We start from the raw sequence: 22,150 nt of genomic DNA on the forward strand, positions 1-22,150 counted from the left end.
CTCCTACGTCAAGAATAAGGATTCCCAAGATTCAATTATATTCGGTGATGGGAATCAAGGCAAGGTAAAAGGGTTAGGTAAAATTGCAATTTCTAATGAGCATTCTATCTCTAATGTATTTTTAGTAGAGAGTCTTGGATATAATTTGCTATCTGTTAGTCAATTATGTCATATGGGATATAACTGTCTATTTACAAATGTAGATGTGTCTGTCTTTAGAAGAAGTGATGGTTCACTAGCTTTTAAGGGTGTATTAGACGGCAAACTTTATTTAGTTGATTTTGCAAAAGAAGAGGCCGGTCTAGATGCATGCTTAATAGCTAAGACTAGCATGGGCTGGCTGTGGCATCGCCGCTTAGCACATGTGGGGATGAAGAACCTTCACAAGCTTCTAAAGGGAGAACATGTGATAGGTTTAACCAACGTGCAATTCGAAAAAGATAGACCTTGTGCAGCTTGTCAAGCAGGTAAACAAGTGGGAGGAGCGCATCACGGCAAGAATGTGATGACCACTTCAAGACCCCTGGAGCTGCTGCATATGGACCTCTTCGGACCTGTCGCCTACCTGAGCATAGGAGGGAGTAAGTATGGTTTAGTTATTGTTGATGACTTTTCCCGCTTCACTTGGGTGTTCTTTTTGCAGGATAAGTCTGAAACCCAAGGGACCCTCAAGCGCTTCCTCAGGAGAGCACAAAATGAGTTTGAGCTCAAGGTGAAGAAGATAAGGAGCGACAACGGGTCCGAGTTCAAGAACCTTCAAGTGGAGGAGTTCCTTGAGGAGGAAGGGATCAAGCACGAGTTCTCCGCTCCCTACACACCACAGCAAAATGGTGTAGTAGAGAGGAAGAACAGGACGCTAATCGATATGGCGAGGACGATGCTTGGAGAATTCAAGACCCCCGAGTGTTTATGGTCGGAAGCTATGAACACGGCTTGCCACGCCGTCAACAGGGTCTACCTACATCGCCTCCTCAAGAAGACTTCGTATGAGCTACTAACCGGTAACAAACCCAATGTATCCTACTTTCGTGTTTTTGGGAGCAAGTGCTACATTCTAGTGAAGAAGGGTAGAAATTCTAAGTTTGCTCCCAAAGCTGTAGAAGGGTTTTTGTTAGGTTATGACTCAAATACAAAGGCGTATAGAGTCTTCAACAAATCATCGGGTTTGGTTGAAGTCTCTAGCGACGTTGTATTTGATGAGACTAATGGCTCTCCAAGAGAGCAAGTTGTTGATTGTGATGATATAGATGAAGAAGATGTTCCGACGGCCGCTATTCGAACCATGGCGATTGGAGAAGTGCGGCCAGAGGAACAAGATGAACGTGATCAACTTTCTTCCTCAACTATGGTGCATCCCCCAACCGAAGATGACGAACAGGTACCTCAAGTGGAGGCGCTTGATCAAGGGGGAGCACAAGATGATCGAGTGACGGAGGAAGAAGCGCAACCGGCACCTCCAACCCAAGTTCGAGCGATGATTCAAAGGGATCATCCCGTCGACCAAATTCTGGGTGATATTAGCAAGGGAGTAACTACTCGATCTCGATTAGTTAATTTTTGTGAGCATTACTCCTTTGTCTCTTCTATTGAGCCTTTCAGGGTAGAGGAGGCCTTGCTAGATCCGGATTGGGTATTGGCCATGCAGGAGGAACTCAACAACTTCAAGCGCAATGAAGTTTGGACACTGGTGCCTCGTCCCAAGCAAAATGTTGTGGGAACCAAGTGGGTGTTCCGCAACAAACAGGACGAGCACGGGGTGGTGACAAGGAACAAGGCTCGACTTGTGGCAAAAGGTTATGCCCAAGTCGCAGGTTTGGACTTTGAGGAGACGTTTGCTCCTGTGGCTAGGCTAGAATCAATTCGTATCTTGCTAGCATATGCCGCTCACCATTCTTTCAGGTTGTACCAAATGGATGTGAAGAGCGCTTTCCTCAACGGGCCAATCAAGGAGGAGGTGTACGTGGAGCAACCCCCTGGCTTCGAGGATGAACGGTACCCCGACTATGTGTGTAAGCTCTCTAAGGCGCTCTATGGACTTAAGCAAGCCCCAAGAGCATGGTATGAATGCCTTAGAGACTTTTTAATTGCTAATGCTTTCAAGGTTGGGAAAGCCGATCCAACTCTTTTTACTAAGACATGTGATGGTGATTTGTTTGTATGCCAAATTTATGTCGATGACATAATATTTGGTTCTACTAACCAAAAGTCTTGTGAAGAATTTAGCAGGGTGATGACGCAAAAATTCGAGATGTCGATGATGGGCGAGTTGAACTACTTCCTTGGGTTCCAAGTAAAGCAACTCAAGGATGGCACCTTCATCTCCCAAACGAAGTACACGCAAGATCTGTTAAAGCGGTTTGGGATGAAGGACGCCAAGCCCGCAAAGACTCCGATGGGGACCGACGGACACACCGACCTCAACAAAGGAGGTAAGTCCGTTGATCAAAAAGCATACCGGTCAATGATAGGTTCTTTGCTTTACTTATGTGCTAGTAGACCGGATATTATGCTTAGCGTATGCATGTGTGCTAGATTTCAATCCGATCCTAAGGAGTGTCACTTAGTGGCGGTGAAGCGAATTCTTAGATATTTGGTTGCTACGCCTTGCTTCGGGCTCTGGTATCCAAAGGGGTCTACCTTTGACTTAGTTGGATACTCAGACTCCGACTATGCTGGATGTAAGGTCGATAGGAAGAGTACATCGGGGACGTGCCAATTCTTAGGAAGGTCCCTGGTGTCATGGAACTCTAAGAAACAAACCTCCGTTGCCCTATCCACCGCTGAGGCCGAGTACGTTGCCGCAGGTCAATGTTGCGCGCAACTACTTTGGATGAGGCAAACCCTCCGGGACTTTGGCTACAATCTGAGCAAAGTCCCACTCCTATGTGATAATGAGAGTGCTATCCGCATGGCGGAGAATCCTGTTGAGCACAGCCGCACAAAGCACATAGACATCCGACATCACTTTTTGAGAGACCACCAGCAAAAGGGAGATATCAAAGTGTTTCATGTTAGCACCGAGAACCAGCTAGCCGATATCTTCACTAAGCCTCTAGATGAGAAGACCTTTTGCAGGTTGCGTAGTGAGCTAAATGTCTTAGATTCGCGGAACCTGGATTGAATTGTAGCATACATGTATTTATGCTTTTGATCATGTTCCTTTTTGCATTTTGTTGCTTATTATGGTGCTCAAGTTGTACAAACACTCCCTGGATCTCACAAGTCCGTTGCAAAGTGATGCACATGTTTAGGGGGAGATGTGTTACAACTTGACCCTTTGAGACTAACCATGTGCTTGAGTTTGATGATTTAGTCTCGAAGGAGGATTGTAAGGGAAAAAGTGGACTTGGACCATGAAAGACTTCCACTGCACTCCGATGAGAGGGTAACTTATTCCAAGTTCATCTTTAGACTCTTATTGCCTGGTTGATCTTAATTGAAGATTTTGGTGAGGCAATGGGGTTAAAGGGCCAAGATTGATCCCGTTTTGGTGCTTGATGCCAAAGGGGGAGAAAATAAAGGCCAAAGCGATAAATGGATCAGCTACCACTTGAGAGATTTTAAAAATAGTAGAATAGAGGTTAGAGTTTTTGTTTTGTCAAACTCTTTTATTGTCTCTTATTGTTTCTCTTGTCAAAAGTTGGTTTCTTGTGGGGAGAAGTATTGATTATGGGAAATAGGGGGAGTTTTTGAAATCTTTGATCAATCTCTTTTGGAATGACTCTCTTTATGCTTCAACCTGTGTGTTTGACTAAGAGATAGAGATTTGAGTTTGATTTGCAAAAACAAACCAAGTGGTGGCAAATGATGATCCATATATGCCAAAATTGAATCAAAATCAATTTGAGTTTTATTTGAAGTGATTTTGCACTTGTTCTAGTTGCTTTATGTTGTGTTGGCATAAATCACCAAAAAGGGGGAGATTGAAAGGGAAATGTGCCCTTGGGCCATTTCTAAGTATTTTGGTGATTGAGTGTCAACACAAGTAATTAAATGTGAATCAATGCCCATGGATGAACAAAGTGCAAATCTAGAGCAAAGGTATGTTTCTAAGTCTTAGTACATTGGTTTTGTGTACTAATATATTTGTCTAAGTGTTAGAAACAGAAAGAAGAAGAAAAGAGAAGACTTGGCTGTGTACAGCCAAGAGGCTGTTTCGGTCTGGGGCACCGGACTGTCCGGTGGTGCACCGGACAGTGTCCGGTGGTGCACCGGACAGTGTCCGGTGCGCCAGGCTGCCTCGGCCGAAGAGGCCGCTCTCGGGAATTTGCTGACGGCGTACGGCTAAAATTCACCGGACTGTCCGGTGTGCACCGGACTGTCCGATGAGCCAACGGTCGGCCGGGCCAACGGTCGGCCGCAGATTCTGTGCGCGACACGTGGTCAAGCCAACGGTCGGAAGGGGGCACCGGACTGTCCGGTGTGCACCGGACATGTCCGGTGCGCCAACGGCTCCCGCATCTGCAACGGTCGACTGCGCTATTTAAGGAAGGAAATCGGGCACCGGACACTGTCCGGTGTGCACCGGACTGTCCGGTGCGCCCGATGACAGAAGGCAAGGATGGCCTTCCAGATTTGTTCTCAACGGCTCCTAGCTGCCTTGGGGCTATAAAAGGGACCCCTAGGCGCATGGAGGAGTACACCAAGCAACCTTAGAGCATTCTTGATCATCCACACTCAGTCTTTGCGCATCCGTTTGTCATTCTAAGTGATTCGAGCTCCGTTCTTGTGAGAACTTTGAGATAGTCCTTGAGCTCGATTCTTGGCCGTGTGTGTGCGCATTTCGCTGTGGATTTGTGTGTGTTGCTTCCCTCCCTTACTCCGTGCTTCTTTGTGAATCTTAAGTGTAAGGGCGAGAGACTCCAATTTGTGGAGATTCCTCGCAAGTGGGATAAAGATAAGCAAGGCAAAACACCGTGGTATTCAAGTGGGTCTTTGGACCGCTTGAGAAGGGTTGATTGCAACCCTCGTCCGTTGGGACGCCACAACGTGGAGTAGGCAAGTTTTGTACTTGGCCGAACCACGGGATAAATCACCGTGTCTTCTCTGTGTTGAATTCTTTGTGATTGTCATATTGTGCAAGATCTCCTCTTTAGTCACTTGGCAATTATTGTGCTAACCCTTAACAAGTTTTTGTGGCTATAAGCTTAAGTTTTTACAGGATCACCTATTCACCCCCCCTCTAGGTGCTCTCACTTTACAAAGTTCCACTAGCTTCAGAAAACCCGCTATAGTTTCTAGGGAGCGCAATGCATGAATCCCCCGTCTGAAAAGCCATCGCAGCAAAATCAACCCAAGAACCTCCCTACACCGACAACTCCCCTACTGCCCTTGCCCCTTTCGGGTAAGGTAGACCTCCACTAGTTTTCCTAATTAGTTAGCCAAGGGAGTCCTATTCCACCCTTGTGGTGGCACGTGTATCTCAAGTTAAGCTCCATGTTCCAATTAACATAATAGTTTTATCATGAATAGAATGAAACAACAATAATAAAGCATGACCATGAGTAATAATTATCTTAATACCCAAAACCACATATAGCAATAGCAGAGACTACCCAAAAGTTCAAGGGTAAACAAGGTGTAAAGATGACCAAACTAGGGTGACCTATTGGGTCACATCAAAATTAAGCCTAAGCATGCCAAAATGATTATAGAGAACATTATTGGGTAAATAAAAGTGGTCAAGGGCACAACTTGCCTTCAATGAGCTCATGTTCAGCGTTTTCCAACTCCTAGGTATCGGGGTCCTCGGTCACTTGCTCGTCTACTCGAAGCAATACAAACAAACATAGTACAGAAGAAATTAACATTACACCAAACATGAGAACATACTGCATAATAATATTCTACGCATCGTAACGAGATTGTAGGTTCGAGAATCATTAAATTTCGAGTTATGGTTAAAGAGCTATGATTTTTCGAAGTTTTTAAGTGTTTGGTACAAAATAAACTAAGTGATTAAGTTTAATCTATGTTTCATGATAAAACAGAGTTATCAGATGATAAACAATATTAATACAAAATTAATGCAACTGGAATGGATAAAAAAGGAGTTAAAATTGATTTACTATGATTTAAACAAGTTTCTAGAATTATTTTTATACTAAAAATCATTTTCTGGCTTATTTTATTACTCCTGTATTTTATATGGACTGCGGGTACTCTTTAGGGACTCTCCAGGGACTATCCTACAAAAACCCCGGGCCTTTCTGCAATTATTTTAACCCTAACCCGGACTGTGGGTTGATTCTGTGAAAATACAGGGGCTCTTTTACAATTCTACCTCGGCACCGTGACCACATGTGATCCCAACCGTCTGATCAAACCCGAACAGACACGATTACGACTAACCTAAACTGAACCGGTATGGGTTAAGGGCCACATGATCTGAGATCGACAGCTAGGGTTTTATGAAACGCAATCTGCATCTGGCCTTTGGATTCAATCTCAACGGTCCAAACTTAACGCACCCGAAGGGGTATCCTCATCTAATCGGGTGTGACACCCCAGGTGTCTATTTCGCGTTATGTCGGGAGATTTATCGTAATCTCGGATGCTCAGTGAACATTTCTATCTCTTTATCACATCTATCTCCATTCATCAAGTTACTCATGAATGTTTCACCAAATTTGGAATTATTCGATCTCAAGAACAGCCAAATTTGGAGCCTGTTAAAACTTTTATTTCTTGAAACGAATACAAATTCAAAAGTCAATCTTGTCTCGCGACTCCCGTCCATACTCATTTATTCGGACTCTCGATAGTTGTGATGTTATCCGATCTATGTCCGAATCCGCTTTCTCGATAGTCGGTCTATGTCCAAATACATAATCTGAATCCGTATTCTCCAGCGGAATCTCTGTAGTGTCAACCTCTAATTATTTCTTATGCAAATCAGCTTGTTATCTCTATATCATCATTCATATCTATCTATCAAGTGTATTCTAAAGATTTCTTAAAGTTTGAACCAATATTCGTGTGAAGTTATAAATCCTACGCTTGCCTGAGACTGCTCGATTAAGTAAAAGAAAATTTATAACTTCAACCAAGTCATGCAAACTTTCCCAAAACACTCTATATAAACTCTACAACAAAAGATATTAAGGTTTCATGTAGAGAAAATGCCAAGAAAATGTCGAGAAAATACTTCGATTGCTTTAAAAATATAAATTGAAGCTTTATAACTATACTACTTTGACCAAAGTGAAACTTTAATTTATATTCGAGATATGAGGTTTGACCTTCAATAAAAGTTGGAGAACAGGTGTTATACAACAAATATTATATTTAAACGAAGTCTTGATTCAATCTCTAAGTATCTCAAACAGTGCCATCAAGACAGAATAAAAATCTGATTTCAGAATTCGAATTCTTCTAAGTCTGAAATCAGCATCGTTCGGGTCGACGTCTCGCGTTCCCAAATTTTTGTTGAACAACTCAAGTTTCACCAAATATAAAAGTTGTTAATAACTAATAGGGGCACAACATATTAAAAGATCGCATTCATCCGATTCCGTTTGACATGCTTTGACATTCCGTTTTCACAAGTTTCCACTGTTTTCTAACCCAGTGACAAACCAATTTTTGTGGATCTATAACTCTCTAAGTCCTTTACAATAATTGTAGAGTATAGATCAAGGAAGATATTTTGTGCAGCAACCAAGATCCGATTCCAAGCGAAAAATGCCGAAACACGTCGTCCAAGGTCGTCACTGCAGCACCTGCCACCTGTTGGTGCAGTCTGACATGTCCAAAGCTTGGCCCTATAAATGGCAGCCCCTGCCCTCTCCCTTCTCTTCCCCCACGCCATCTCTCCTCTGCTCGGGCTCTCCTTGGTGCGCTGCTGTGGAGCCATCCCTCTCTTCTCTTCTCCCATGGCAGCAGCGAGGATCCCTTCCCATGGCCATGGAGCCCTCAAACCTGCAGCAAACACACCTCACGTTCAGGAATTCCAAGGAAGAAGAAGACTCCCCTGTCCATGACGTGTGGGTCCAAGGCCAAGGGTAATGTTGCTTCAAAATCCAGATTTCGTATTATCTTCTAAAATTCATATCTTGAGTTTGGTAGTTCCAAAAATCACGAAACTTGTTTTGTTGCCTTCCTTATGAAATTCTCTGTCTATTAGATCTATAGGTTGGTATGTTTTAGTGGAAAAATTGTTCTGTAGAAATTCATATTTAAAAACTGGTTTAGAGAATAAACGAACTTGCTTCTCTCCATAATTTTATTTATAAAAATCCAAAAATGATGAAACCTATTTTGTTAGTCAGATGTTGTCATACTCCATCTAGGGAAAATATAAAACTTATAGGTTGTTCACTGTTTTCTTGGTGTGTTAATTAAAACATGTTAAATAGGAAAAAGATGATTGTTTTGATTGTTATTTTTGGATCTGTAGCTCCAGTGCTTCAAATGGATTGAAATTTTTACAGTAGACCCTCTGTGTGATGCTTAGTGACTGGTAAAAATTTCATGAATTGTGGTGCATGTATGGTTAAGTTAGTGATTTAGCTTGTTTAATGCACCTTGAGTAGTTTTAAATGGTTTATAAATAATATATGGATGTAAAAATGGAAAATGATGTTCCACTGTCCTTGTATGATATTATAGTAGCCTAAGAAAACTTAATATGGTCATGCATCCACAGAAAATAATTAATTTTAGAATTAACTTGCTCTCACAAGCTTTATTGCATTAACAATTTGTTATTTTTGTATTAAATAAAATATAAAATCTGGGCATGTGAAATTTATACATTGGTCATGAATTGTTATTACCTATGCCTCATAAAAATTCCAGCTCCAAATTAGATAGTTTCATATGGTGCTAAAATGACACCCATTTTATAATTATAAGAACAACTAGTAGGGTGCCCGTGCGTTGCAACGGAACCGAATAATAACACGATAACTTACATGTCTCTGTTGTATGTTATAGATATGTGCCCGTGCGTTGCGACGGAAGTAAAAGATTTGTATGAAACATTAATATGGAACGACAAATATCACTATAATATGCAAAATCCGTGTGGCAAACATTATCAATATCACACTAATCAGCTAATCCTTTTTAGCGACATCGATAAGTCTCTGTTGTATGTTTGCAGGGATGACATATCGGCACGAATTATCCTCATAACTTAACAGATCAATCACAAAGTTCCTTCGAACAATCTTTACATTAATATACAACACACCAACAACGATAACAGTGCCCAGCGGTCGAACTATTTTGGTACTTGCGGCCCTCCAACGACATTGTTTCCACCCTTAAGGATTAGTAAAATATGATAAGGTCGACCGCGAACTAATATGATAAGGTCGACAACGAACATGCATGGCAGAGCAAGACTCCATGCAGGGAGAGAGAGAGTAAGAAGGAAAGACAAACCTGAGGTGCCGCTGCTGTTGCCGGAAACTGGCCGGCGTTGGCGTGAGGAAGAAGGTGCCGCTGCTGTTGGCAGAAACTGGTCTGCGTTGGTGTGAGGAAGAAGAGAACTCACAACAATCTGGAGGCGCGAAAAAAGAGAGGAGATAGAAACTTAGGGTGTGGCTACATTTATAGCCAGTGAGGACACTGTCGATTTCCACCTTCCATCAATGGAGAAAGTTGGAAAGAATAGAGATCCCCACATTCAAGGAAACAGAGCAGAGGAAGATATAGAAAGAGATCCACCTCAGCTAAAATTACGGAGGTAAATATGGCAGTCGCACTACAGACATAAGGCAGGCTATCTTCTAAATGGAGCAAAATCATAAACCCAAAATAGTAGTCAAATCTGTTCAAACAAAATTTCCTATCAATATGGCCGGTCAGTGTAATGGATTAAGAAAATGAACCACACACAGCTCGGTCAGTGTAATGGATTAAGAAAATGAACCCTAGCAGAAAGTAAAGTGGACCATTAGCAATGTAGCCAGGAGCGTAGAGCGGGCGGACCACATAAAATGTGTAGCTGAAGTAAGTGATAAAAATATGGCTAGTTCAGATCCATAAATTCTAGAAACAAGTGATAAAAATATGGCTGATTTCACAGTTTAGAAAACTATTTCACAACTGTCTAGAAACAAGTGATAAAATATAGATTGGCCAGTGATAAGGCTGCTGGCAAGGCATGGTACAAGACCATGGTCACGGACAGCGACTACACCGAGTTTAAGAACTTCTCAAAGTGGCTCGGCGTGACTCAGTTATAGGTGTACATTTGGGCCGGGCCTGATGGGCCGGCCCGAAGCACGGTAAAAAAAGCACGGCCCAGGCACGACACGGCACGAAATATTTTAGTGCCGGGCCGGCACGGCCCGATATATCGGGCCGGGTTTGGGCCGAGGTCAGGGCCCATGGGCGGGCACGAGCACGACCCGTTTAAGGCAGGCACGAAATGGCCCATATAGAGGCACGAAAAGGCCCATATATTTATTAAAATCACACTTCATTCCACACTTTCATGTACTTAATAAAGAACACAAATCTATAGATAATGTTAGTTAGATGTTTTTTGTAGCTTTGAGTTAGAGTATGTGATGTAATTTTATTTTTGTTATGAACATTAGATAATAAACTGAACTTACGAACTTTATTTAGAGCTGATTATACTCTTTTTCTTTCTAACAAAATGATTTGTAAGCGAGGTAGTTATTGCATAGCATCAGTAACTTAATACAATTATTAAGTTTGCTTTTAGTCAAATTTATTTGTCTTACTAAATTTGTTTTGAATTTCGGGCCCTGATGTGAATTTCGGGCCAAAAACTGCATTTCGGGCCAAAAATTGAATTTCGGGCCCTAATGTGAATTTCGGGCTTTTATAATTTCGGGCCGCCCGAAATGAGCCCAGCACGTTTAAGCAATTACGGGCCGGGCCGTGGGCCGAGGGCTAGGCCCATGGGCCGGCCCGGCACGGCCCGAAATTCAAACGGGCCGGGCCGGCCCGAAATTCAAACAATACGGGCCTTTTCGGGCTTGGGCCGGGCCGGGCCGGGCGGCCCGAATGTACACCTATAGACTCAGTGAGCGGCAAGGGTAGTTAAGTTGTCTGAACTGTGCTTGGATTTGTGCACTGATGCTTTGGCGCAACCTTCTTTGTATCACGAATGCGCTGGTCCTTGCTGAAAATGGTTTACAGAAAAAGAAAACAGGAATACTCGTTACAAGAAAAGATGGGATTAGAAATATTTAGATAGCAGATGGGGATTGGAGGGCACAACACGAACCTTCCCTGGTATCTTCGTATCTAAGCAAGCCCTGAAGTTCCTTCTGCTCGGTTGCCAAGCGGCAGCACAGATAGGCCAGTAGACCATCTCCAGATCCTGCAGTTCTTGAGAGGTATCATTTGCTCAAATTATCTCTTAATCACTACTTTTGGAACGCAGGAACTTTGTAGGATGATGATATATGAATTTCACAGAATATAGTTGAAAAATACAGGATTAAGGAAATTATCCTTTGATGTAAAGAATGCCTTACAAGTTCAAGTATTTCCCATTTGCTGTGACGTTGAAGAAAGAAAACACCATATTTGTGAGACAAAGAGGTCAATCAAATATTAAATACACAACTTAGTTGGCTGGCTATATATGACATGAGAATAACTGAAATTAAAGATCAAGCATTCGAATGTCTAGACAACATTGTAAATTTGAACCCATTTAAACTCAAGAATAACTGAAAGATCAAGCATTCGAATGTCTAATAAAACCACTCATTAAAGTTCAGATCCATAAATACAAGTGAACGTGATCAAACTAACCCTTATGAATGATTATATAAAGTGTTCCCTTGGTAGAACATGCCTGTCGAAATCATATCCAGACCGAGACGGTTACACCCTTCATCATCAAGGAAAAAGACAGACCTCACGGGTATCTTCAACTTTCAAATTCCCCGAACACAAAGACTAAAACAAACGGACGTCGCTGCTGACGGCAATCACAAAGTGGAATGTAAAATAATAGGACAAAGATTTAATTCATTCCCACAGGCGAGTGCTCCCTGGATCAATTCGATATATATCAACTGACCTTATATTCTATCCAAATCGAAATCCTGTGGGCAGGCAGCCCATGCAGTAATGACACCTGACATCCATGGCACAACAACAGGGGCAGTCGGATGAGAATCTCTGTATGGCTCTGGGTACCGGTCTTTGAAGTTTAATCTAGGGTGGTCAGCCTGAAATGCAAACCAATACAGCCAAAATTACTTCTCTGGTGGAACAAGATCCATTCTGGTAATGTATACATGAATGGAATACAAGAACAGCATCTCACCATTAAGTATCTAAAGGGAATTTCTTAAAGAAAGAAAGAACCTGAATATTCATTCAGATTTCCTCACATGGTCAAAACTTGGAAATAAAAAAATATGAATGCTAAGTCATGAAAGAATAAATTCAAGAAAACTAAAATAGCATTTTATAGTTTCAGACCATCATGTACAAACATTAGATCTCAAACGTGCATAAAAGGGAGAGAAACTACTTCTGGGCATGAATTATTTTAGATAAGAGAGCAGATTTTGTGCAGCAGCAGGTCTGCTGGGAGTGCTTCCTCCTCAAGGAGACTGTCAACGTCTTGCTTGTGGAGAGTGATGATTCAACCAGGCAGGTCGTCAGTGCCCTGATTCATTGCTGCATGTACCAAGGTTTGTTTATCCCAATTCATCCTTCAGTCGTTGTCAAATGATGAATTTTTTGTCAGTTCCATTTTTGGCTGAAGTGTTACTAACCAGTAGATTTATTTTGCCAAAACAGTCACCTACCACCTCTTCAATTTTCTGGAACTCTACAATCTCAGCCAAAGCACCACCTAAGGCTAAAATACAGATCGTGTGCTAAAAAATTGCGTGTACCTTGTTATCTATGGATGGAGAATTTGGTGCGAACCATGTGTCCTGCAGCTCACTCTGGCAATGCGCGAAGTAAGAGTTGATGAACACCCATGCCTCTCGGTTTGCTTTCAAACTGTCTAAAAGATGTCAGCATTCCACTTCTCAGTCCTGCCCAAAAAATGGTATTCTAAAGCAACAAAAGAGCCCCCAAACATTAGGATTTCTATGGATACACGGGCATATACCTGCAAATGGTATTCTAAACCAACAAATAGCTCTAGAAATGTGAGCCCCCCAAATTTGCTACAAATTAAAGAATAGAAGCTGAGGAACAAAACATTCTATGAAGATTAAAGAGTAACCAATCAATGAAAATATTAAGGGCCAAAGTCAGACGCTAAGGATTTTTTACAGGGAAAACAAAAGAAATTATTAAGGGCCTTACATTATACATTTTAGTCAGTTAGAAGTTGTTATTACTGATCACTGAAACAAAAGTAATTGAATCAGCAAAAAACAAGGGCCTCTAGAATGCTGAGGAAGATGACTTCTTGTTCAAGACAATGCTACTCACATGATACTTCAACTGCAAGGATTATGATTCAAATTATGCTCAAATAAGTTTACATAAATAACATTGTAGTGTCAAGGCAAGGTAGTAATCCAACGTCATGTTATAAGTCCATGAATATGACTGTGCAAGGACACATCAAAATTGCACAGGGCTATTCACTGGTCCATGTTTGGCTTTCAGCTAAAAAAAGGAACATCCTAAAGATTGATGCTTGCTGCTTAACTGAACAAAAACAAAGCAGAGGTCACAGATTATCATACCATATAAATCCCAAAGAGCTCAAGCAAAGAAATTAGCTCGGTGAAGTAGTATAAGTAAATTGTTGCAGGGTAGCTATGAGTATCCTCAAACAATATGGATCTGTCGAGCGGAAAGTGGGCAGATCAGATCACCTTGTATAGGTTGATCTTCGTGATCTGACAGGAGACGTCACACCAGGTGGTATTGGCAACCTTGTATCCTATGCCCCACTCTGGCAGGATCTGCACCACGTCAAACAAATTCTTCCTCCTCTTGTATACAAGAGTAGTTCAGATTTTAGTTAGATTGCAGATATGGGCATACATAGAGTCAAAATGAAGTCGCATAAATTTTTTTCCTTCAGGCCTGCTAGCAACAGTTTGGAAGAAACCTCTGAGTGGGACATTAATCACAAAAAAACACAAAATAGTCAGAGCCCTGATAGGAACATCAGAAACCAGAGCATTCAAAAGGTTATGTATACACAGTAAAACAAACATATAGCTCCACTATGTCAAAAATGTGGTGTAGGCGTTTTCTTTCATTTTCATGATGACTAAACTGCACAAGGATATTACCTGCACAACAACATACCATAATAGAAAAAGAGCTAATTTTAGGTGACCTGGGCAGTGGATTAAATTAAACAGTCCCCATGTCTACCCATAATGCTTTATTTATGCCAGTGGAAGCATGTCCTCACACACGCATGAAAAATAACGACATTATATCTCCTACCACATACCAGGTTCTCAGGTTTGACTTTAAAAATCCCAAAGAGCTCAAGCAAAGAAATTAGCTCGGTGAAGTAGTATAAGTAAATTGTTGTAGGGTAGCTATGAGTATCCTCAAACAATATGGATCTGTCGAGCGGAAAGTGGGCAGATCAGATCACCTTGTATAGGTTGATCTTCGTGATCTGACAGGAGACGTCACACCAGGTGGTATTGGCAACCTTGTATCCTATGCCCCACTCTGGCAGGATCTGCACCACGTCAAACAAATTCTTCCTCCTCTTGTATACAAGAGTAGTTCAGATTTTAGTTAGATTGCAGATATGGGCATACATAGAGTCAAAATGAAGTCGCATAAAATTTTTTTCTTCAGGCCTGCTAGCAACAGTTTGGAAGAAACCTCTGAGTGGGACATTAATCACAAAAAAACACAAAATAGTCAGAGCCCTGATAGGAACATCAGAAACCAGAGCATTCAAAAGGTTATGTATACACAGTAAAACAAACATATAGCTCCACTATGTCAAAAATGTGGTGTAGGCGTTTTCTTTCATTTTCATGATGACTAAACTGCACAAGGATATTACCTGCACAGCAACATACCATAATAGAAAAAGAGCTAATTTTAGGTGACCTGGGCAGTGGATTAAATTAAACAGTCCCCATGTCTACCCATAATGCTTTATTTATGCCAGTGGAAGCATGTCCTCACACACGCATGAAAAATAACGACATTATATCTCCTACCACATACCAGGTTCTCAGGTTTGACTTTAAAAACGTCGGTTTACCAATTCATCTGCATTACCACCTAAATGCAAAAAAAGAGAACCTAGAGTTTTTTTACACGCAATGCATGAGTACATAAACATTTTCAGACGGTCCTATTACAGTTTTTATGCATAAGATAAGGGAATGTGGGACGGTTTTTCTTTTATATGCATTAGTAGGAACATTTGTTGTGACACTCTTTATGAGTCTAACATGACCTGTTTTGAATAGAAACATCTATTTGTGCATATAGAGGTCTCATTTTCTGAAGAATAACTAACCATTATCTTAAATATGGGATAATAATCAATTCCAAGAGAGCTCAATCACGTGATAGCTATTTAACATTGCACACTGGCGGATACGATTCCCCTTCATACAACAAACCACAGCAAAGAGATGTCAAATGATACTTAGATTGCCAGAAATTACAATTCCTTGAAAGGCATATACAGCAGCAGAGCTTGCTAAATAAATGAGGTGGGGGCAGGACGGGCTTTTTAATATCAGAATAAATATTGAAACAAAAAGAAGATTCAGTTCAGTGCAATGTTTACTGAAAGCTACAGTTGTGAGAAGAGAATTGTCACCACGAATTTAAAAATACACAACTTCAGAAAAAATCAATTAGATAACTCTGGTAGCCTACAACATAGTAAAAAAATATAGCACAAAATGAGCTCACCGATAAGTTTGACAGCTGCGCACTGGTGGCAATAAGATCATCGACTACAAGAGCTCGATCGTTGGCCTGTACAGCCCCAACATGCATTTCTATCTTATCAGTGCCAAATTCCAGAGAATTTTCTTCAGAGATCACCTCACCTAGTCGATAGATAAAAGTGTTAGCTATCTCATCCATGATGAACTCAGAAGTAACGGGGCACATACCGTTGCAAACCCATAAAAATAGAAAGCATCACCAAATATGTAATATGGGAAATCAAAGAATGTATTGACGAAAAAACATTCTGAAAAATCCTATTACTTTGCATTAGTACCAATAACCATCTCCTTCATACACATGATAATTAAGAGGTGCATATGGGCAGATCATAATTTGCACTGAAGGAGATAAAATGCAATGGAAAGATTGAAAGGGACAAAATGAGATCTCTGATAGGTAAAACTCGTTGATTGCTAATTGAGACACACACCTACTAAAAAATAAATTGAGCAGTTGTTGGTAATGTACTGGTACTCAGTGCTAAAAATGTGGCTTTCCATGAGGATTGCCTCCATGAGCCCAGTGCTATATGGGTTCGGACTGGATAGTGATGGCCTCCATGACCACACACAAGTATGGAACAGCAAAATCATTTACTGTCAGCTAAAAATACAGTCAAGCTGATGCAACATCAGCAAGCAGCGGGGGAGCCAACAAGGCAGCAGGAGCTGCTCCGCCAGTTGGTGTTCAACAACATGTGCTCTTTCCAGGAAGCGAGGAATGGACCCCACATTGACAATAGGTACGGTACTATTGCAAGCTAAGTTCATTGATTTCACAGGAAAAATGCAGGACATTCCAATTACTTAATCAGAGGCAACTGTAATTTCAGCCTATCTTCTGAATTTGAAACAGTCTGCAACTGTAACCAAACCGAAACTATACAAGCTACCAAACTCTAACAAAACTTTTCTGAATCTGAAACAGTCTGAATCTAACGCCTTTTCTAACGGCCTCTTAAGTGTTCGATCTGACACCTTTACTCTGTGCTCATGAGCAGAGTAGTTAAGCTGACGAATAAAAGCATGATGAAGGGCATTGTAACCTGGATGTGCATTTTTGTTTCAGCTAGGAGAATGGACATTCACAATGTTTTGGTGTCTCATGACGTTCAGTTGCTAGCTTGCGGCGTACAGCCTGTAGTTAACTATCTTCAGAGACCCGGTTTCATTTATACACTAAAAACAGGCTGACACCTTATCCATGTGAAATTTTATAGTAGGACGCACCTTTGAGATGAGCAGAACTGCGGCGAATCGGTGAACAGAACGGCGGTGAATCAGTGAATCCGAGGAGTGGGGATGGGTTGGAGGCCTCGCCTCTGTCCATCATTTTAATAGCAGTCCGCAAGTATGGAATTTAGCATTTTCAGGAGACGTTGTCCACTTCCACAATCCTAACATTCTCCTCCAGACCCCTCTCCATCGCCTCCTGCACGGCAAGCGCAACACACCACACGCGTTTGTCAGTTCCTTCCCTCGTTGGAAGAAGGGCAGTGCTCTGCTCACCTTCCAGGACCGCAGGTGCTGCGGGGAGCGTTGGCTCTGCGGCGTGGCGGCAGCCTGGTCATGGCGCTCGGGGAGGCCGTCTGCGGTGCCGTGGCCGAGGGCGGGTCGTCCAGGCAGGACCTACAGGAGCTCGTCGTCGAAAATGGAGGACCTCTTGCCGCTGCTAGATCCCATCGCGTGCGAAAGGAGGAATGGGTGATCCCATCGCTGGGGCGTGGAGCAGGGTTGCGCAGCAGCGCAGGGGCCTGATGACGTGGCAAATGTCATCGTCGCAATCACCAGACGGGAGAGAGGCCACGGAGGCGTGGGCCGTGGACGACATGGGCCACGCTTTGACGTCGAGAACGGAGCTCCTCCGCCGTCGTCCCTCCCGCTTGTACCCAGGCGTCGTCCCTCCCGCTCAAACCCATGTCGCGCCCTCCTGCGCCGCCAAACCCGCCACAGCCGTTCGCGAGCAGTTTGATTCCGTCGATTTGGGCGCCGTCACCTCCTTCCATGTAGAGCACGAGAGCAAGGGGGAGCGGGGCGCCGACTTTTCCTTCCATGTAGAGTGCGAGAGCAGGGGAGAGCGCGGAGCGCGGATCGAGGCCGCCGTCCGCGAGCAGTGATTCCGTCGATTTGGGCACCAGCAACTCCTTCCATGTAGAGCGCAAGAGCAGGGGAGAGCAGGGCGCCGACTTTCATGGAGCGGATCGATTGGCGTTGGCGAGGCCTCGCCTTCCATGTAGAGCGCGAGAGATGGAGATGCACGGACAGTGATTCCGTCGATTTGGGCGCCGGCGTCTCGCCTTCTATGTAGAGCGGAGCGCCTGCGGTAGAGAGCACGGATTGTGGTAGAGAGCGGGGATTGCGGGAGATAGAGGACGCGGGCGCTGATGATGTCGGGCGGGGAGGGGGCGCCGGGACGAGGAGATCTCGCGGGCGGGCGAGATTTCCGCGGCGAGGACGACCGGTGGGAGGACGGGGCTGTGATGTGCGGGGCGGGGGCATGGCGTAGAGTGGTGGACGCCCTCGTTGTTGTCTTATAGAGTAGTAAAGATTAGTGAAAAATTAGAAGTAAACAAGGGCATGCATGTTTCTTGAAATACTTAAGTGCCTTGATATAAATTGAAACTTTACAACTAGGTCATAATGATTTGAATTTAAGAAATTGGTGATAGTATCTCTCTATGAGTTTGCTTGGTGATTTAGTTAAGTGCTCTTGTGCTAGCAAACTGAAATTTGTGGGTGTACAGTTTTGGTTGTGTGAGTAATCTAGTAAAGTAAAGTGTGTTCTCTATAGATATGTGCTATATAAAAGTTATAGTTTACTTGTGTACGTAGCTTGTCCTAAAAATGCATGAGCTAAGAATTGATTGTTAGAAGCTATACTTTTCACAAGTTCAGTAACTGAATCTGTCCAATTTTTGAACAGATTTCAGAGATTGCAATGGTTGCTTAAGTTAATGTTGAAATCAGTTATTGGTGGTCACAAGAAAGTTGTAGATAACATTATTATCTTACTTATGTTAAAATTTGACAGTCATACGTCTGATCGTTTAGAAGTTGTGCTTTTCACAAATTCAGTAACTGAATCTGCCCAAATTCTGTACAGATTTCAGAAACTGCATTGTTTGCCTAATTTAATATTACAATCTGTTCATGGTCGTTATAAGAAAGTTGTATATGCTTTTCTTATCTTGCTTGTGTTAAAATTTCACAATCATAGGCCTGACAGTTTGGGAATTATGAATTTTACAAAATGGTTGTTGTGTTCTGTCCACTGACAGAACAGATTTCGAAAACTGAATTGTTTGATTCAGTTCAACATAGAATCACTTCTTGGTGATTATAAAATTCATGTAGTACTTTTGCTAAGCTTTTCAAAAAGTCTTGGTTCACTCTTTTTGGTGATCTGAAGATTAAGTTATGGATGTTTAAAGTCTGAAGACTGAATCTGTCCAATTCTGGACATCAAAGCCTTATAGTGTCTTTTGTGCTTAGTTAAATATTGAATCACCTTGAGATGTTTATAAATGATATATAGACAATTTTATTACCTTTCCAGAAAGTCTAGGATCAATTTGTTGGATGTCTTAACCTGTAGTTGTGTATTTTTGAAGTCGCAAGTCTGAATCTGTCCAAATCTGGATAGAGCTGTTGTGTTTACGCAATTTGGCCTTGCTAAGAGTCTAATCATGATGAGGTAAAAATATCAAAGTTGTAGAACACTTTTAAACTTTCCAGAAAATCCTTATTTGAAGAGTTATGATTAAAACAAAAACCACTATGCTGCTGTCCTAAATATGTTAGAAGTGATTGATTGCTCTACTCTATTGTGTTTGACTTGAGTGATTGCTTGCGTGTTTTGGTTTTAAGTGAATATGAGTAACAATGATAGTAACTAATATAATTGGGGTTATACATAAGTAAGTAGTACACGTCTTACTAAGTTAGTGAACTAAATTGGTTAAGGTCTAATAAGTAGCTTAGCTTAATCAACAGTTAGCGAGTGCAGTTATATATTAGGGAAACAAAATGAATAATGTCCTGTCTGTGGCTTTCTTCAAATACTACTAAGTAACCAACGTCATTAAAGTAGTACAAATTATAATTATGAATAAACTATCTCCTCATGTGTGTTCTCTGGGGTGTATGTTTGCAGTAGAAGGTTGTGAATGATTGTAAAACCCGATTAAGCAACTATTCCTTTTTAACTAAGTCTGTCTATGTGTAAGTCATCGTAAATTTATGCGTACTTAACTAGTTTAATAATAAGTAACTAATGAATGATAAAAGTGAACGTGACGAATGCTTGTACTTATGATGTCGTGTTTGCAATAGATAATTATAGGAAGTGTTTGTTGTTTTCCAGTGATGATTGACTACGTATGCCCGATGACGTGTAGATAACTAAAACTAACGTGTGGTTGTCTATGGTGTCTTCCAATTTAAAGTTTAGTCGCCACTGTGTCTTTGTATATCTTGTGCTACTGTTGTACTACTTTTATTATATTCATACATATGCATCTTGCATCTCATTTAGGACCGAGTATCGTGCAAGTGATGTGGTGCCAACCACAAGATGAAGTTGGTGGACAACCTGAAGAGTGATGAACTTAACCAGTAGATGCTCGCCAAGCGGGTGTCATCCAGCAAAAACTATCTAAGTGTTAAATTAAAGGCAAGCCCCGGTTTTATGCATAACCGTTTATATATGCTATTTTACTACACTTAATGTTTGTAGGTTTGTACCGTGCACTTAAGTGTAGGAGTTGCCTGAAACCCTAGTTGCATGAACTCAGGATTCCTTTTGAGATGGATACTAGTATGCTAGGTCGAGTAGCTGCTATGCTAAATCAGGATCTCGGTAGAAGACGAGTGATTTTTCTAGCACTCGCGCGAGGTCAGGAATTGGTTGTATCCATTTTTGATAACAGAATGGTGATGGTCTGTGGACACGGATCTATGGGGATGCGTTGTCTATGAGACAAAATTGGAATAAGGATTAACGTGCGGATACCTGTGTCAAGCGTTTGAATGTACTAAACACATGTCGGGAAAAATGGTAACCGGTAAACCTAGTACCTGAGTGAAGCCGGGCGCGGACTTTATCCCTCACGCGACCTGAGACTGGGTCTCCCATTCTAGATATGGTGGGTACAAGTGCGGCCACTGCACGGCGGCGGCCGGGGTCAGTGGAGCATTGTATGCCAAGGCGGTGAGGCCTGGACGCGAACGGGGAATCGATGGGGATGGTGGACGTGTGTGGGGACGGAGTGCCCTTACATGTCGTGTGTTTAGGTTTACCTTGCAAGGTTAAAACTCGATTCGAATCGTCTGCTTCTCGCAGCTAATGAGACTGCTTGATCCATTGTACTGCATTGAGTAATAAGTGGAAATGAGATACTGACAAAGGATATTGATTGCACTAAATGATTGTTACCATGTATGCTTAGAAAGGAGCAAACCTAGCTTAATTAAATATGTTAGAACTGGAAAAGCTAAAACTTGTTTTTAGACTCAGCTAGTGCTTTTGGCAAACCAAACCCCTCAGCCAAACAGCTGCATGTCTAGAGGTAGAGGAGTAGACTCCTCACACCGGGTAAGTCTAGCTGAGTATTAGTATACTCAGCCTTGCTTGTGGCATAATTTTTGCAGGTACCTCCTTGATTTGGTTGATGGTGTGACTTGGCCTCCCTCCCTGCCACCGGGATAGACGGTCGAGTGGGTTGTTGCTTCCGCAAGAGAGGACTAGGTGGAGTAGCGTGGCCAGGCTTCGCCATGTTACCCGGTTTTCTCCGTTAGTTATTTCCGCTGCATTAAAACTTATGGTTATTATTTCTGAAACTCCGATAATGTAATCGCTAATGATACTTTCTTAATTTATGGTATTATGCTTTATTGTATTTCTCTGTGCCTCACCTTCGAGTGAGCTAGTGGTATTCGATCCTGGATAAGTGGCTTTATCGGACTAGATCCGAGGGACTGACGAGTTATTCCGATTTAAGTGTGTTGCCGCCTCTAAGAGTGCGACTTGGGCACTTAAACTGGAATAATTTGGGCGGTTCCGCCACAGCTGGTATCGGAGCGAATACCGGTACAGAGAAGTCAATAAGTCATGATTTCCAACCTTTTCTAAAGTAAAACTTGCTTAGAAACCAAAGTTGGATAGATATCAAGACGATAAGGTTAGACCTAGGACGTGAAGCCTTAGGAAATAGATGGGTAGCTAGGTGGCTATTTATATAGGCCGTAAAGGCTACTGTTGCTAATATTAGGATGCGGTA

The 22,150-nt window shown here is 42.1% G+C and overlaps 1 protein-coding gene across 1 annotated transcript; it reads right to left on the reverse strand.

Annotated features, from left to right (window-relative positions):
- Nucleotides 1-7,487: 7,487 nt before the first annotated feature.
- Nucleotides 7,488-21,682, reverse strand: LOC111590825 (uncharacterized). The gene is made up of 2 exons (XM_023301610.1): nt 21,526-21,682; nt 7,488-7,920 (listed from the first exon to the last, which is right to left on the reverse strand). Exons 1-2 carry the CDS (start codon nt 21,644-21,646, stop codon nt 7,562-7,564), a joined length of 480 nt encoding a protein of 159 aa, XP_023157378.1. The 5' UTR covers nt 21,647-21,682; the 3' UTR covers nt 7,488-7,561.
- Nucleotides 21,683-22,150: the final 468 nt, after the last annotated feature.

This window comes from Zea mays, chromosome 2, assembly GCF_902167145.1.
Source record: "Zea mays cultivar B73 chromosome 2, Zm-B73-REFERENCE-NAM-5.0, whole genome shotgun sequence".
In the NCBI taxonomy this organism is placed as follows: Eukaryota; Viridiplantae; Streptophyta; class Magnoliopsida; order Poales; family Poaceae; genus Zea; species Zea mays.

Coding starts and splice junctions, on each gene's coding strand:
- LOC111590825 (XM_023301610.1), bottom strand. CDS start 21,646: ATGGCGAAGCCTGGCCACGCTACTCCACCTAGTCCTCTCTTGCGGAAG. Junction 7,921..21,525: donor CCATCAACCAAATCAAGGAG/GTACCTGCAAAA, acceptor TGTTTGCTGCAG/GTTTGAGGGCTCCATGGCCA.